This window comes from Leuciscus leuciscus, assembly GCF_965113295.1.
Source record: "Leuciscus leuciscus genome assembly, chromosome: 9".
Classification (NCBI taxonomy): domain Eukaryota; kingdom Metazoa; phylum Chordata; class Actinopteri; order Cypriniformes; family Leuciscidae; genus Leuciscus; species Leuciscus leuciscus.
The window spans coordinates 12,224,456-12,242,599 of record NC_138733.1 but is presented as its reverse complement, the minus strand read 5'-3'; the positions used below and the strand labels follow the sequence as shown (position 1 = coordinate 12,242,599).

The 18,144-nt window shown below is 38.5% G+C and overlaps 1 protein-coding gene across 1 annotated transcript in view; it reads right to left on the bottom strand.

Moving 5' to 3' along the window:
• The window catches only part of LOC309507059 (uncharacterized protein), a 275,228-nt gene that overhangs the window by 130,583 nt on the left and 126,501 nt on the right, over positions 1-18,144 (bottom strand). Inside the window, exons 20-21 of the mRNA XM_082181150.1 lie at positions 6,365-6,535; positions 4,895-5,065 (exon numbers count right to left, since the gene is read on the bottom strand). Of these exons, the coding sequence (XP_082037276.1) occupies positions 4,895-5,065; positions 6,365-6,535 (342 nt within the window). The remainder of the gene's footprint in view (positions 1-4,894; positions 5,066-6,364; positions 6,536-18,144) is intronic.

The following is an 18,144-nucleotide window of genomic DNA, read 5'->3' as shown; positions in this document are numbered from 1 at the left end:
AAATCTAGCTTACACATTTACCCAAATTATCATACGCCTGTTTAACCAAAGTTAATTTGGGTGGGTTTCTCCATCCCCATGTCACTTCTCTGTGTTTTACGGCCCTGACGAGAACGTTGCTCTCCTCGGCTGTGAACCGCTGCTGGTGCGCGCCTGGCAAATCCGCCGTTATAATAGGAATCCGCCATAGAAAAAGCGTGCCTGCTCTTAAAGGGAATGTGAGATGTCGCTCTGATTGGTTTATTTCACGTTAACCCCCTGAGGTCGGCTGTATCGCCGGCGATACCAGCTCGCTTTTTTTTTATTAGTGTAAAAGAAACTCATAAATACTCTGTTGACTTTGATTTTCCATAGGAGTTTCATACATCAATCGATTCTGTTAAATGTGTATTATTTTTGTGTATACTCACAATAAAAACAAAGTGTTGTGCTTTTTGCCAAATAAAGAAAAATAAACACGAAGCGAGTTCTGCCTTCTCTCTGCCAGTGAAGTCCATTCTGAAACGCGTCCGAAAATTAACAATAACTCAGCGAATACTCAGTCAAACAGACATACAGACAGACAGGCATGAAGCTTGAATTCTCTTCTTTTAAATGAAGTCATTTATATAAAAAAACAATTATTCTCATCTTGTGAAATCTGTATTAAAAGAGAGCGATTCCAGTCGAGCTCATCTCATCTCATTACGTTATAATCGGCCCCGCCCACGGAGAGCGCGCGCTATTCAAACGCAAATGGCTGAGGCAATCCTGTGAACGCCCCCATCAGCTCGAGAAAACACACACGTTTATTTAGATCATTACTTGTTTACACCGTCTTGCAGCACTGTGAGGAATAATACTAATCGAAAATGTCCCTCAGAAGTGCGGGTATATCGAGGAGCGAGCTGAGGAATACAAGTAAGTTTTTTCCTTCTCACGTGAATTTCTTCACGTGGGTTTCTGTTTATGAATGAATAAACGGCACAGATGCGCGCTGTTTACCACAGCTGGCAAAGACAGTTTAAATTTAAATCGCGTGTGTGAATGAATGATGATGTTTTAGCAAACTGTATTGCTATACTGAGATAAGTAAACATCGACTGAATGTTGAAATAAAATGTAGGCTATTTGTATAAGCAACGTATTAAACTGCAAATTAACAATATGCCCTAATATTTCATGAAAACAACGTTACAGTCAGACGAAATATGAAAGACAACATTTTGTTTAGTAGATTTGGGTACAGTTTTTACTGTAGAATATACTGCCACATCAAATAAGCTTTTGTTTAGCCATTTCTATATATAAAATACGAATTTTGTCAAAAATAAAGTCATCAACTAAGATGTTAGCTGTTCCAATGTTGGTTATATTCAAACTAATGAATACATAGATAAAATGTAGGGCCTATAATCATTTTTTTTTTACAAAGAAAGAGTACACTTGAAATATTGTTGAAATTGTAATTATTGTTGTAATTGTAACCATTTTAATAAAATAGCAAAACATATTTACAAGATAGATGTAAGCAAAATCTTAAATGGTCAATATAAGTCTTCTTCTAAATATATCTTTTGTCCTTTCATTGTGGCTCAGTCAGTGTCACACCTGAGTGAATGGCTCATCATTATGCAGAGTGGGTGTATTCTAAGGTGTAAACCACTCCTCGTTCACGCCCCCTCGCATATTGGCTTTCCAAGCAAAACCTGTTTTACATCAATTTAAATCAATGTATGGTTTTATGTGAACGATAAAGCAAGACTATTTTCACATAATTTTGAAGAAAAAACTATAGGCGACGACATCCATAAGTCAAAAGTCTTATTGCCACATATTTAGTATGTGTTTTGTGGTCTTATTTCAAAAATTTTAATTTTTAGTTTTTTCGATAACCACGCATAAACATTATTCTCTCAAAAATGAAAACATGTACATACATGTGGCTCACATATTATTGTAGTCCTGTTTGTGCTATATAGAGTGAATTTACACCTTTGCCATTAATATGTTTATAAGCAACTGAAAAAAGCACAAATGTCAGGGCATGTCAGAACACCCCCAGGGCCCAAAAAAACGCTCAGACTCCAGAGGGTTAAGCCCAAACCACACCTATGAATAATGAAGCTACTTCAGACCAACCCATTTTAGATTTGCGTCGGGCGCAAGAGTCATTTATCCCGCCGGTATAATAGCAACAGCACTCAAGACCCGCCCACAAAGTTACTTGCGTTTCGCGCCTGATACTTGCGTTTCAGATCGTTAAAATAGGGCCCTTAGTGTGTTTATTCAAAGTACCTGCATCCTGGAAAAAAAAATTCTCTGGATGTTTGTGTGTCAATCATGATAAAGTTGAACAGCTTCAACAAAGTCTGATCTCTAACACTGCCTATGGATGGAAATGACAAAAAAAATCACTCAAATAGACAATGTTAGTCATAATAATAACACTTATAACATGATAAATAATCCACAAGCAACACAGAACAGCAATGAAACCACGTTAACGTGCTTAAAATTGAAAAATATCAAATTTATACAAAGAACTAATACTTCCTTCAGGGAAAATATGAATGGAAGTCACCTGTAAAGCGTCTCGAGACCTGAGCACTCAACTTGATCAACTTTTAATTACGCATACAGATTCACAAATCTTGCTTTTCTATCAAGCAGCCACAGGTAAATTCATTTAAAAGGTTCTCATAAACACTTTGATACTCCGTGTTGTAAATAACCGATTTCGACCGTTTAAACGGCGAAAGATCAACTCTGAGTCTGAACATTTACTTTCACTCTTTATATATGACGCGAGCGATGATGACGTCACGTTACGAGCGCGATCTCAAACCTCTTCAGCACGGCGGTGCACATTTTGTACAGTTTTCCCTGAATAAATAATTACAGGCATTACTTAGCATGTTAAAAGATACATCAGGGCAAACTTAAATTAGTTGGGCACGAGATAATTTTTGTTGAGGTAACGTGTTTAATGCGTAAACAAAGCATCAGTCAGATGACAGAAGGCATGTAGTAGATCTTGTGCAGCAGGTTTTTCAGTAAAGTTTTGTATATGACACAGTAGGTACGTTGAATTGTGTTGAAAAAAAGAGTTAATTATTCAGATTATCCCAGGTTGCTTATGCAGGTTTGTTTACGCATACTTTTATTCAAAGTAAAAGGAAAACATTACAAATCTTGTGACATTTCAAAGGTACTCCAATAGTTATTACAATAACTTTATCATTTATATTTTCATTTATTGCGTTTGCTTTATCACATTCTTATATTAGTTGTTTTTCTACAAGTTACTCAATATTAACATCATAGCCTGGTCTAAATATTGGACTGTATTGATGGTTATATTTCTTTTTTGTTTGTTTTTAGTTGGTTTTGTTCCATTTTTTTAAGTTTTCTATTTTATCGTGTTCATCTACATGTTCTTAAATGTAGGGGAAGAACATTATGTTTAACTTAGTAAACTGTAGGCTACTACTCCACAAAGTAACAGTGAAAACAGCTTTATCTTGTGAGATTTTTAAAGCTATCCTATTTGAACAACTTTAACAATTGCTTTTATCAGATTCATTACATCTTTTTATTTCTTATTCTCCAGATGAAACCTGAGACCTTAACCACATTTGAAACTTCTTCACTGATGGCACGTGTGCGTGTGGCTTCTCTCCAGTCTCTTCATCCTTGTGTGTTTATCCAGGTGGACTTTCTCTTGGAATCCATATCCATATCTTCCTTCAGTGACTTTTAAGATGCTTTCTGAGATGTACATTATGATAATTTACATTATGATCAAGCAGCTCGTTATATAGCGAATCCAAAACAACTCAAACAACTCAAAATATCCTTATATAAAATATGCTTATAGGCACCGTATATTTTAATAAAATTGAGTCTTATATGTATACAGTAAGATCCTATCCTGTAATAGTTTAAATCTGATGACATACATAGTTCAAAAGAATAGACCCCCCCCCCCCCCCCCCCTTTAAATAAATATACTCACAGTATAGTATAGTTCCTCCAGTTGATAATGTGGATCATCCTTCAGATCAGAGAGCAACTTCACTCCTGATTGTCCTAGTTTATTCCCAGTCAGATCCAGTACTCTCAGGTGTGAAGGGTTTGATATCAGAGCTGAAGCCAGAGCAGCACAACCTTCATCTGTGATGCCACAATAACTCAACCTGTAGAGAACAATGACAGTTTAAATTGTAGTTCAAATGTCTGTAGTTTGTTGTCTGTAGTTCACTCTGGTCTCAGAGCAGGAGAGGAGATATAAATGACAAGCATTGCCACATACTGCTGCTGATAGAATGAGATTTATGCATGATGATGCTCAATGGTGCTGTTTGAACAACCCCATTACGCATAATTTATAAACTCTTGTGATCAAACACATAATTGTGTCATGTTTAGTCCCTTCTTACAGCTTATAAACTGAATAGAAATGTGATGAACTCAATAGAGATATTCAAAGTCTTAATGTAAGAACTACAGCCTAAACATGCATTAAGATCATGTTAGCTTCTTTTGCTTCGGATCACATCCTTTTTCCTCCATATTTATGTTCTTTGGTTTTTGTATTCCACTTTCATCAACTTTCATCAATTTCCTTAAATAATGCTTTGCCTGGGATATTAGAAGAAAAGGAAACTGCTGAATGATAAAAAAAAAAAAAAAAAGGCTGAAACTCTGATGCTCCCGCAAACCAGTGTGTTTCTCACTATTTACACATTAATGTTATCTGGAAACTCAGGTTAAATCTTTTTGTTTTCCTATCTGATCTAAGTAAGACTTTTACCTTCAGACAATAAGATGTTACATAGTAACAACAACTTCAATGTAGTTGTTACTGAGGACAAAGATATACAGTATGTGACTATCAGAGAGATGATCTTACCTCAGTATCTCCAGTTTACAGTGAGGATATTCCAGTACAGCAGAGAGAAGTATCACTGAATCTCCTAGTTTATTCCCAGACATATTCAGTTCTCTCAGGTGTGAGGGCTTTGATATCAGAGCTGAAGCCAGAGAAGCACAACCTTCATCTGTGACGCCACAATAATTCAACCTGTAGAGAACAATGACACACTCTTCACTCTCTCAGTTCAGATCAGATAAGTTAATCCAATATTCATTAGCAGTGAATCCATTATTAAAGAGAAAGTACAAACTTAGATCATGATCCATCAAACATATTGATTTGTGCTTTGTGTCTTATTTCTTTTTATGCGTCTAATATAAAATGTTTCAATTAATGACAGTTTACAACAACCGTGAATTGTAGTTATTTATATCTGTAACAATATGTTATTTAGTGACTTGTTTGTGAGAGATGAATTTAATCAACTTTTTTTATCAAAGAAAAACACAAAAAAACATTTGTCATCTTAATTACTTCATTAAATGCAGTCAACAAATTGCAAAAAAAAGTCCAGATTCAATTAATACAGGATAAAAAAAAAAAGTTTTATCTTTGCTTTAGAAAAAGCCATTTGAAAACAGTCAGTACATCCAAGTCAACTCCAAAATCAATTATTTGTTCCATGCTTAGAATGACATTTACATTTGATCTACTAGAAAACTAAGGAAAAAACATCATCCTCCTCCTCCTTCAAAATATTTACAACCAAAAATAAAAACATACACATGAAAAACTTAAAAGTAGCAAATGACACTTACAATATTCCAAAATTAGGCTTCAATCTTTTCAGCTGACAAAAAAAAAAAAAAAACATTACTGTCGTAATAATGTGTTTATCTGTTTCCATCACTCCACAACATCTTATGAAGAGTTGTGTTTAACCATCAGTGACAATAAAGTAATATAAGACAAATTCTGAATGTTAACACCTCCTCTTTTCCTTTATCTCCCTGTATTATCCATTCCAGGACTTCCTTCACAAATAGTTGAATAAAATGCCCACTGATGTACTAAAACACTCTTATGAGAAGAAAAAAATCTGACTATCCCATTCTTTCTCCCACAACACAGTGTTCTATTTCATAGGTTCACATCCTTTTTTCTCCAAATTTATGTTCTTTGGTTTTTGTATTCCACTTTCATCAACTTTCATCAATTTCCTTAAATAATGCTTTGCCAGGGATATTATAAGAAAAGGAAACTGCTGAATGATTTAAAAAAAAAAAGGCTGAAACTCTGATGCTCCCACAAACCAGTGTGTTTATTCTCACTATTTACACATTAATGTTATCTGGACACTCAGGTTAAATCTTTTGTTTTCCTATCTGATCGAAGTAAGACTTTTACCTTCAGACAATAAGATGTTACATAGTAACAACAACTTCAATGTAGTTGTTACTGAGGACAAAGATATACAGTATGTGACTATCAGAGAGATGATCTTACCTCAGTATCTCCAGTTTACAGTGAGGATATTCCAGTACAGCAGAGAGAAGTATCACTGAATCTCCTAGTTTATTCCCAGACATATTCAGTTCTCTCAGGTGTGAGGGCTTTGATATCAGAGCTGAAGTCAGAGCAGCACAACCTTCATCTGTGACGCCACAATAATTCAACCTGTAGAGAACAATGACACACTCTTCACTCTCTCAGTTCAGATCAGATCAGTTAATCCAATATTCATTAGCAGTGAATCCATTATTAAAGAGAAAGTACAAACTTAGATCATGATCCATCAAACATATTGATTTGTGCTTCGTGTCTTATCTCTTTTTATGCGTCTAATATAAAATGTTTCAATTAATGACAGTTTACAACAACCGTGAATTGTAGTTATTTATATCTGTAACAATATGTTATTTAGTGACTTTTTTGTGAGAGATGAATTTAATCAACTTTTTTTAATCGAAGAAAACCACAAAAAAAACATTTGTCATCGTAATTACTTCATTAAATGCAGTTAACAAATTGCAAAAAAAGTCCAGATTCAATTAATACAGGATATAAAAAAAAAAGTTTTATCTTTGCTTTAGAAAAAGCCATTTGAAAACAGTCAGTACATCCAAGTCAACTCCAAAATCAATTATTTGTTCCATGCTTAGAATGACATTTTCATTTGATCTACTAGAAAACTAAGGAAAAAACATCATCCTCCTCCAAAATATTTTAAACCAAAAATAAAAAGATACACATGAAAAACTTAATTAAAAGTAGCAAATGACACTTCCAATATTCCAAAATTAGGGTTCAATCTTTTCAGCTGACAAAAAAAAACATTACTGTCATAATAATGTGTTTATCTGTTTCCATCACTCCACAACATCTTATGAAGAGTTGTGTTTACCCATCAGTGACAATAAAGTATCATAAGACGAATTCTGAATGTTAACACCTCCTCTTTTCCTTTATCTCCCTGTATTATCCATTCCAGGACTTCGCACTGTAAGTGTGTGAAATGTCTCGACTTATCACATGCTCGCGAGGCTATTTTTGGCGCATTTAGCTGCAAGTCCTGTGAGAATTTTAGGCTTAAAACTCTCTGCGTGAGGCTTGCTTGCTTTGATAAAGATCCGTCCGCTCTCCCCCGGCACTCTCGTCAATGATGCGGCAAAGGCCTGGGGATTTGACGTCGAACTCGAGGCATTAGAGTGCGAACAGGCCTGCTATTCCCATTCTCACTCTCTCTCACCGAGCGCACGTGCTGCGCTGATTCTCCGGTGGAGTTTCTCCATGATTATTTATGCCCCAGTCCAGAGACACGCCATGCCGTATCCTTTGGATTGGATATATATATATATTATTCACCACGGCGCCTGATTCTGAGGATTTCAGGGCCGCGGCCGACGCTCTCCCTCCCAGCGGCCAGGAAGTGCGGCCTTCTGCGGCCTAGGCAAGGCAAGGCAAGTTTATTTATATAGCACATTTCATACACAATGGCAATTCAAAGTGCTTTACATAGAAGAAATTAAAATAATGAAAAGAAATAAGAATAATTAAAACAGTTTAGAAAAATAAAATAAAATACAGTACTTTTAAAAAATAAAAAAGAATATTTATTATAGATCTTTCTTTCAAAGGATTCCCTTAAGACTTAAATCTTTCAACCTTCTTTTAACCTTCAATCTTCTTACGACTTCCATCTATCAACTTTCCTTTAACTTTCTTTTCTCCCTCATTTACTCACACGTTCTTTTCACTTTCTTTAGCACTTTAGCACTGCGTTCACATTCTTTCTCAGACGAAAACTTTAATATCGTCATTTAAATACTGTTCTACTTTCAAACCCACATTAATCACTTTCACATTATCACCTTCTGAGTGGGCATTTACAGTTTCGGGCTAAATGCCCTGCTGACATAGGAGAAATTAAAATAATTAAAAGAAATAAGAATAATTAAAACAGTTTAGAAAAATAGAGTAAAATACAGTACAGTACAAACAGTCGGACGAACAGCGGCACAGTGCTCATTCAGTAAATGCACAGCTAAACAGAAGTGTTTTGAGTCTGGATTTGAATGTGACCACTGTAGGAGCACATCTGATCTCTTCTGGAAGCTGGTTCCAGCTGCGGCTGGCATAATAGCTAAAAGCAGACTCACCATGCTTAGAGTGAACCCTTGGTATTTCTAGCTGATATGATCCTAATGATCTGAGTGATCTGTTGGGTTTATATTCAGTGAGCATATCTGCAATGTATTGAGGTCCTAGGCCATTGAATGATTTATATACCAGTAATAATACTTTGAAATCAATCCTAAATCTAACTGGGAGCCAGTGTAAAGACCTGAGGACTGGTGTGATATGTTCATATTTTCTGGTTCTGCTCAGAATCCTGGCGGCAGCGTTCTGTATGAGCTGCAACTGTCTTATGGTCTTTTTGGGAAGGCCAGTGAGGAGTCCATTACAATAATCCACCCTGCTGGTGATGAAAGCATGCACAAGTTTCTCTAAGTCTTGTCTGGAAACAAAGCATCTAATTCTTGCAATATTTTTCAGATGATAGTATGCTGATTTAGTTATTGCTTTGACATGACTACTGAAACTAAGGTCTGACTCTAGTGTCACACCAAGATTCCTGACTTGATGTTTAGTTGTTTTACCCCTAGAGTGAAGGTATGCGTTCACTTTGAGAACTTCATCTTTGTTTCCAAACGCAATAACTTCAGTTTTGTCTTTGTTTAATTGAAGAAAGTTTTGACACATCCAACTGTTGACTTCGTCAATGCATCGGCACAGGGAGTCAATGGGGCTGTAATCGTTAGGCGATAGGGCTAAGTACAGCTGTGTGTCGTCTGCATAGCTGTGGTAAGCAATTTGGTTATTTCTCATTATTTGGCTCATTGGGAGCATATACAGGTTGAACAGGAGTGGCGCAAGAATTGAGCCTTGAGGGACTCCGCATGTCATGGATGTCCACTCAGACTTATGGTCTCCTATACTCACATAATAACCTCTCTCATCTAAGTATGACCTGAACCATTTTAGGACTATCCCAGAAAGCCCCACCCAGTTTTCCAGCCTGTCAAGAAGTATGTTGTGATCGACAGTGTCAAATGCAGCACTGAGGTCGAGTAGTACCAGCACTGATAATTTGCCTGAATCAGTATTTAAGCGAATATCGTTTATTATCTTTATGAGCGCTGTCTCTGTGCTGTGGTGCGGTCGGAAACCAGATTGAAAATTATCAAAGTATCCATTCGAGCTTAAGAATTTGTTCAGCTGATTGAAGACAACTTTTTCAATGATCTTGCCTATGAAAGGAAGATTTGAGATCGGTCTATAGTTGCTTAATATGGTCTTATCCAGATTGCTCTTTTTCAGGAGGGGCTTGACAACTGCAGTTTTCAGGGAGTTTGGAAAACTCCCAGAGAGAAGTGAGGCATTTACCACTTCTAGAAGATCTGCTTCTAAACTGTTTAGCACAATTTTGAAGAAAGATGTGGGAAGTGTGTCAAGGGCGCATGTTGATGTTTTAAGGTGTTGTACGGTTTCTTCCAAAATTTTGCCATCAATTTCTTTGAAGTCAGACATAGTAACTACTTTCTCAGGTGGTCTGATCTGTCTGACCTCAGTGCAACTCAAGGATGTGCTGATCACCTTTCTGATATTATTGATTTTCTCAGAGAAGAAAGAAGCAAACTCACTGCACTTGCTGTTTGAGAGCATTTCACTGGGAATCTGGCTTGGGGGGTTTGTCAGTCTCTCTACAGTAGCAAAAAGAGTGCGTGTGTTGTTTAAATTGCTGTTTATAATATTTGAGAAGAAAGTCTGTCTAGCTTTGCCTAGTTCCATATTGAAAGCATGCAGGCTGTCTTTGTAGATGTTATAATGGACTACAAGTTTTGTCTTCCGCCACATGCGCTCTGCTTTTCTGCATTGTCTTTTCATATGTTGCACTGCTGTTGAGTTTCTCCAAGGTGCTTTTTGTCTGCCACTCTTCTTCCTGACTTTAACAGGAGCAATATCATCAATTATATTTTTAACTTTTGAGTTAAAAGAATCAAGGAGAAAATCAACAGAGTCAGCAGATATGCTTGGTGTTAAGGATATAGCCTTCATAAATAGTACACTAGTGTTCTCATTTAAGCATCTCTTCTTGACAGACACAGATTTAGCTTCAGTGGCAGGAGAGATCAATATATCAAAGAAAATACAGAAATGATCAGACAGTGCTACATCCTTAATAAAAATCGATGAAATGTTTAGACCCTTACTGATAAGTAAATCTAGAGTGTGTCCATGATTGTGTGTGGGTCCATGTACATGCTGAGTCAGATCAAAAGTTTTTAAAACAGTTTTGATTTCTTTTGCCATATTGTTTTCTGCATTATCTATGTGAATGTTAAAATCTCCAGCAATGGCAAAACAGTCAAACTCTGAGGTAATTGTTGATAACAGTTCTGTAAAGTCCTCAGCAAAGGCTGGAGAATATTTTGGAGGCCTGTAAATAATGATAAGTAAAATGCGAGGAGCACCTTTTAACACAGTACCCAGATATTCGAAAGACGGGTAATTCCCAAATGATATTTGCTTACATTGATAGATATCTTTAAAAAGAGCAGCTAGACCCCCACCTCTCTTAACAGCTCTGCAGACACTCATAAAAGTAAAGTTAGGAGGGGCTGTTTCATTGAGGATTGTTGCACTGCAGCTGTATTCTAGCCAGGTTTCATTTAGAAACATAAAGTCCAGGTTGTTTGTGGTTATTAAGTCGTTGACTAGAAGTGATTTATTTTTAAGTGAGCGAATGTTTAAAAGTGCTAACTTAACAGTCTTACTTTTTGTCCCCACAGCAATCTTAGTTTGACATGTAATAGGCACCAGATTAGTTGGGTTTGCTGTACGGCTATTGAAGGCCTTAGACTTTCTATCTTGTAATAGAACAGCAATAGAGAAAGATACAGGCACACTGGGTTCCCGCTTGTTCTGTAAACATTTGAGAAAGTTACTGTTATCATAACAGGAACCCAAAACACATCACTGAGAGCTGGTATCAGTTGTTTTTGGTTCACCTCGAGCAGATGGAGGAGGGTGTGGGCCCTGGCGTTTTGGCCGAAGAGGCCGAAGAGCTCTCACAGGAGGAGGGGGCGGGCGAGCTCGGCGCGCAGGCTTCGGTGTTTGAGGTGCCTGACGATTTTTGGTTGGTATCTGGGGGCTTGCAGCAAAAGAGTGGGATAGTCTGGTTCCAGCATGCACTAATTCTTCCATTTTCTGTGAGAAGCACAGGAGTGGAGTCGCTGGCGAGAGTGAGAAAGTATCTGGTGAAAGGGGCTGTTGCTCAGGTGTTATAGGAGGCTGTGATATGCTGTCCTGGCTTCCCTGGCTGTTTTCCAGGAAGTCGTCCTTGGGTGCTGAATCTTGGAGCAGTTCTAATATGTCTGTCTGTGGTGAGCTCTGTGGGCATGGCTCAGCTGAGATTGTGTCCGTGAGCAGAGGTTGTTGTGGCTCAGTGGTGTTATCATTGTCCTTGTGTGATATGTCAACCGCATGTCCATCTTGTTGCTGAAGTGAAGTCCCGTGTTCATTCATACTGTTTCCAGGTGTGTGTGTGTCGTTCAGATTGACACACACTGCAGAAGGATGATTGAGGGAGAAGTCGATATTGTCCTTTAACACTCTTGAACCAAGTTTGTTTGGGTGATGGCCATCCCGATGAAATAGTTGTCTCTGACTCCAGAAAAGATTGAAGTTGTCAATGAAGTTTACTCCTTTTATATTGCAGGTTTTTTGCAGCCATGTATTAATCCCAAGCAGCCGAGAAAACCTGTTTGTTCCTCTTGCTGGGAGTGGTCCACTGATGAATGTTTGAACTTTCAGTCTTTTAAGTGTTTCAAAAAGTTCGTTGAAATCCTTCTTAAGGAGTTCTGACTGCTCTTTATGAATATCATTCTTCCCCACATGAATTATGAGTCGATTTGCAGTCTTATGTTTCATCAGAATGTTCTGAAGTTCCCTGTTTATATCAGAAGTTGTTGCTTTTGGAAGGCAGCATGTAGTTGTATCCCTGCTGCTAATGTTTCTGAGTCCTGGGCTCGGCTGTGCTCTGAGCTGAGTGCCGCTGTCTGCTCGACCTTGAGCGCCAGTTAGCATCAGTGTTAGCTACTGGCTGATACAGTCTGTGTTCGATCACATTCATCACGTTTGGGGATTCCTCATTTACATTCATTAGTACTTTAAATCTGTTCTCAAGATGTATAGGTGTTGGTGGGAGACCAGTGTTTGCCATCCTTGTCAGAGCTGTATCTGGGGTAGAGGATGCTACTGCGGCAATATGTGGGGCTCGTGACAATCTGATGTCTCGAGTGCCTTTGGGTCTCGCTCCCTGTTTGTGCCATCGATTTGTAAGTCGATCGGCTTGTTTCTCTACCTGTCGAGGAGCACTAGTTTCATGGGACTCACCGGCTATATGCTGAGGGTGTCCATGACGAAGCTCTATTGTGTGTTCCGTCTGGTTTGGTGGTCCCGTAAATAACTTTGTTTCAAGAACTGCAATCCTTTGTAAAAGTCTGTGGCAGTTAGTGCAGCAAGTAGATTCCAGAAGAGGCATTTTCTCTCTTATCCTTGTAGGCAGTTGTGTTTTCCTTTCCCCGGAATGTAAGCTGGTCTGGTAGAAGAATTCTGCGTTTTTGTGGTAATCCAAACTTTGTCGTTTGAGCACTGTGCTGATTTGCTGAAGTTAAAATTAGGTGATAAAAGGAGCTAAAATATAAAAATATAGAAGATAAAATATAAAAGCGATAGAGCAAAGCGCGGAGCAGTAAGCAAGAGCGTCCGAACGGTAGCTGAGCTGAGCAGGAAGCCTACACTGAGCTCATGGATGTGTTACTACGTGCTACTGAGAAACTTAACATTGAGTGGCCAGACAAGACTCGGGATTCTCAGTCCTCCAAGCTTGATGAGCGTTTTCTAAGTGGTCAATCCACTTCGTGGCCCTTTAGGAGAAAGCTACCATTTTTCAGCAATCTTCACTGTGAAATTTCTAGGCCCTGAAAGCAGCCTTTCTCCGCTCGGCTGACTAATGCTACGGCCGCTGACTTCAACCTGGTTGGTTCTGTGGAGCAGGGCTACACGTGCATTCCAGTGGTTGTGGACACGTTGGCCACTCACCTTTCTCCTTCTTCCTGGAAGTCCCGAAGTCTTCACAGGGGCATTCCTGATCCACGTGTCAGGAAACGGAGAGCTTCCCACATCTCAGAAGGGAGGGACAGACCGCTGAGGCGTATCTGTTTTCCCTTGAGATGCTCTATGGATCAAAATCTGTTATACCCCCTCCATGCGCGCTTGGGGATACAGAGTCAACACCCACCAAAACCATCTGGATGTAGACGCTCCAGTACATCTTCTCGCTCGAGCTGTTTCACCCATGGAAGGAGACGCATCTGGTTTTCTCCACGTGTCAAATGCTCCAGCCTCTATGCTAGACCCCGGAATGAGAGAGACCTCCTCAGTGACCCCTGCGGGCCAATCTTCACAGTCAGAGGACGCCTCAGGCCCTCCTCCAGCTGTTTTAGCTCTGTGCCCACCACCCTTCGCTGGCAGTTACACAGGGAGTCTGGTAGTGGGGCCCCCTCCCAGGGCCCTTTCCTGCGCAGCCCTTGTCTCACCACCTAGCAGCGTGTAGACTTCTGCCAGGTGTGTCGCGCTGGGTTCTCCGCACAATCCAATTCGGATACACTCTCCAGTTCTGCCGCAACCCTTCTTTCTTCGATGGGGTTCACCCCACTATCACAAAGAAGTAAGAAGCAGCAAGAAGTAATGTCCCTCCTCCTGAAGGGAGCGATAGAGGAGGTTCCTCCTTCTGACTTGGACCGCGGCTTCTTCAGCCGCTACTTACTCGTCCCGAAGAAGGACAGGGGTCTCCAAAGGGAAGTTCAAGATGCTGACGTTAAAAACTATCCTGGTGCAGGGGACTGGTTCGTCACCGTGGACCTGTAGGATGCCTATTTCCACATCCAGGTCATTCCGCGGCACAGGAAGTTCCTCCAGTTCGCCTTTGGGGGAAAGGCGTACCAGTATCGGGTCCTTCCATTTGGGCTAGCTTTGGCTCAACCAACGTTCTCCAAGTGCATGGATGCAGCTCTGGCCCCCTTAAGGCTCCAGGGCATCTGTGTGTTAAATTATCTAGAAGCAGTGTTTCCCACACATAGACTAATTTGTGGCGGTGCGCCACAGAATCAACACCGGCCACCACATATTGCGTTTCGTTATAATTTTTATTTATTTTTTACGCCATTTACAGATGGTACTCAACCAGAATCCCGTTCCCGCGGCGGTAAATTGCGGGTGTGTATTTGCAACCTCTTACCGCTAAGAGGCGCTACAATCACAGACTTTGCAAAGTGTCAGTTTATTCTCTCTATTGGGTAATCTGCCGCCGCGCCGCGGCTCATTGAGAGCGATTGAAAGCTGGTAGCAGATCAATTCAAATGAAACATTTAACGAATTCATAATCACAATACTGAAATTACTGAAATTGAATTGAATCAATTTAATAATGAAAACATTTTCAACATAAAACATTGCAATAGAAAAATATTAGGCTACATCAATGAGGCTTTGTACGACCATAAGACATGTTATCTTAACAGGATTCAGACGATAGTGGTAAATGCAACAACATGAGCCTCGCGGAGCTTCAAGCGATCCGAGATCGAATCTCAGTGTAGCCGACAGTGTGTACGTTTTACCATTCTTGATGCTTAAATATGTAACTGTTTATTAAAGTCAAACGTTTTGTTTAATTATCGATTGTAGGCTACACTACAACATACATTTTCTACATTCCAGTAGAGCCTCACAGACGAAAAAACTTATGAAGGAAGATTGTCAGGGCTCCGATCGCACCAGAAAATGAAGATATGAAGGTCGTCTTTAATCTGCTAAATTATTGTTTTGTGAATCATTCACGAAATTGAGATGACTGACAGATACCCGGCCATAGCAACGGAAGACATTTTTCAAAACAGATTGAAAAAAAGAGAAGACTTTCAATCCTACAGTATTGCTTTCAATATAAAAAAAAAAATGAAAATGTAAGAGAACACTAAATTAATTAAGTTTGAATCCCCATCGAATATTTCAAGGTATAAATAAAGTGTCGGGACAGTTTATTTATTTAAAACAGGGTTGCATCAAGTTTAGAATTTATTCCCTTTGCGATGCAAAATAAGAAACAAAGCTTATTCTTGCGACATTTTACATGTGTAACTATTGCCAACGAAATTGCAGCTATAAGTAAAAAAAATAAAACGGTACAAAACGAAAATATTTCAAAGCAACATAAATTATGAACAGACGTTTTTCTTTGCCTCTCTCTCGCGCTGGATCTCTTTTTAGTAAGTTTCTTTTTTCTCCCTCACTGCGCGCGCCGGGTCTCTCTCGAAATTAAACATTTCAGGGTAAAAACACGCCATACAGCTGATAATACTGTATATGCCACTGCGTGTCATCCACACAAATCACGAAAGAAAAAACTGTAAGAAAAATAGTCTTTGTTGCTTCAAAGACACAGCATGCCTTGCTGAATTCACCTATAAAACGAGGTTGATCGCGAATTAAAGAGCTCTGTATCTGCTAAATTGAAATTGTGTGTGGAAAACCTTTAAATACAATAAATAAAACTACAATATTTGTAGTTTAATAAGATATAGGGCCTACATATGGACTTTTGTAGATTTTGAGATTTATCCTTAAAATAATTTTGCCTTTGCCTGCTCATCAGGCTGGCTATCCGACACTCTCCATATGAAAGACGGAACATTAACACCTCTTGTCCTGCACCCCCACGATAAAGCAACTATGCCTTCTCCAAACCCCCCACAGGCTAGTTTGAGACTGCAAAACAAAGAGTTTGCAATTCACACTTAAATCGCTATTCTAGACATTAGCAATAGGCTATTAAAGTGTTGATAATGAAGAAATTAAATAATTTAGGCTATGTAGTAATATGTCTGTCATATGTTTATTACTAACTTCAGTTTGGGCCAGCTTTTTCCAAGCAAAACTAAATACAATCTTCAAACGCGTGTTCATTTGTTGTCATGAACAAAATGTTCAACTCAATATTAAATTCCACAGTGATCTTTGAATCCTTACAACCAGGGTGCGATTTGTGAATAAAGTTTTTTAATTTTTTTTTTTTTATTCAAATAAATCTCGAACCACAGTGCTTCGTGCTGCTGTTAAACTAAATAACATTTATAGAATAATTATGAACTTAAATGAAACAATATCGCAACATTGACATACATTTATTTGATCTGTTTTTACAATTTAATTCAGGGCGATTTAGCCTAGATTTAATTAGAGCGAGATTTTCACCCTTTCCTTGTCCTTTCCTCATTGGGAAGCGCTCACATGATAGCTAAACATGTTTGAGTAGATCCTCTGTACCTCTCGGTTTCATATGGATTTCATAATCAGGCTTAGACAGCCGATTAATTTCGTATCGTGACTGAGGCAAGTGGCTTTCAGTTCATTTTTGTGACGCGCAGTTCCCGGAGACAGAGACGACAGACAAACTTGTCGTTAGCCTAATATGAATAAAAGTTTACAGTTTTGAACGATGTAGGCTATACTCTACTCTTATCTGTATGACCGAAAAATGACAGAGTAGCCTATTAAGTTATTTTAGCCGTTAAGAGTAAAATAAATCCAAATGAACGCGCAGCCGCGTTTGACGAACACTTCAACATGCCAGAATAAAACCTGGCTTTAGAACAATGCATAGCGCCACTCGTCGTGGTGTGCCAAAACACTTAATTATAAACTTCAATATTTCATTCAAAACAATCTCAAACCGCTTTGTGACATTTTGAAAAGCCGTGCATGCATTACGGCCACTGGAACCATGAACGTAACAGAATACTGGTTCTGATTTTATTGTTTGTTGTTTAAACGCGCCTGTTGCATATCTTTATTTTATATATTTTATATGGTTTATTGGTGAAGTAGCAATATAACAGAACTGCTTTTGAAATTACAATTGGAATTATTATAGGCTACAGATGTAAAGTCATTGCATAATATTTGTTCCTTAGTGTAAAATGGAAATGCATGGTAATTTTATTTTATAAATATAAGCAAAAAATGATGGTGTAACTATGGTGAGTTTTAGAACTAGACAAATCTCTCTGCATCAATAATAGGCTATAAAATGCATTATTAGGCTAATATAAAAATAGAATAGAGTACAAATAATCCAACCCGATCTCACGGGAAAACGTAAAAATTCTACAAAGTGGCTTATTCGTACGAATTCATACGACCTGACTCGTACGAATTAGTAAGATTTTTGCAAAATCGTACATATTTTACGAATTGGCCAATTCATATGAATTCATACGAATGACCTACCCCTGACCCCGCCCCTAAACCTACCCATCACGTGGGTTTAGACAAATTCTACGAGTGAGGTCGTACGAATTAGCCAACTTTTTATCATTCGTACGAATTCGTACGAATTGGTCGTGAGATAGCGTTGAATAATCAGCTTCATTACACATAATTTACTTTTGTTTGTTATTTTTGGTATTACATTTTTTTGTGTGTTTTTTTTTTTGTGTGTGTGTGTGTTTTATCGCACTGCTTCCCGGGGAATAGGCTTGTCGCCCACCAACGTCTAGGCCTACAATATGAAATATAGGTTTTGTTATCGTCTCTATTTTTTATTTGTTATTCTATTTTTCTGGCCTTATAAAAACGTCCTATTCTGTTTACCATAGTTG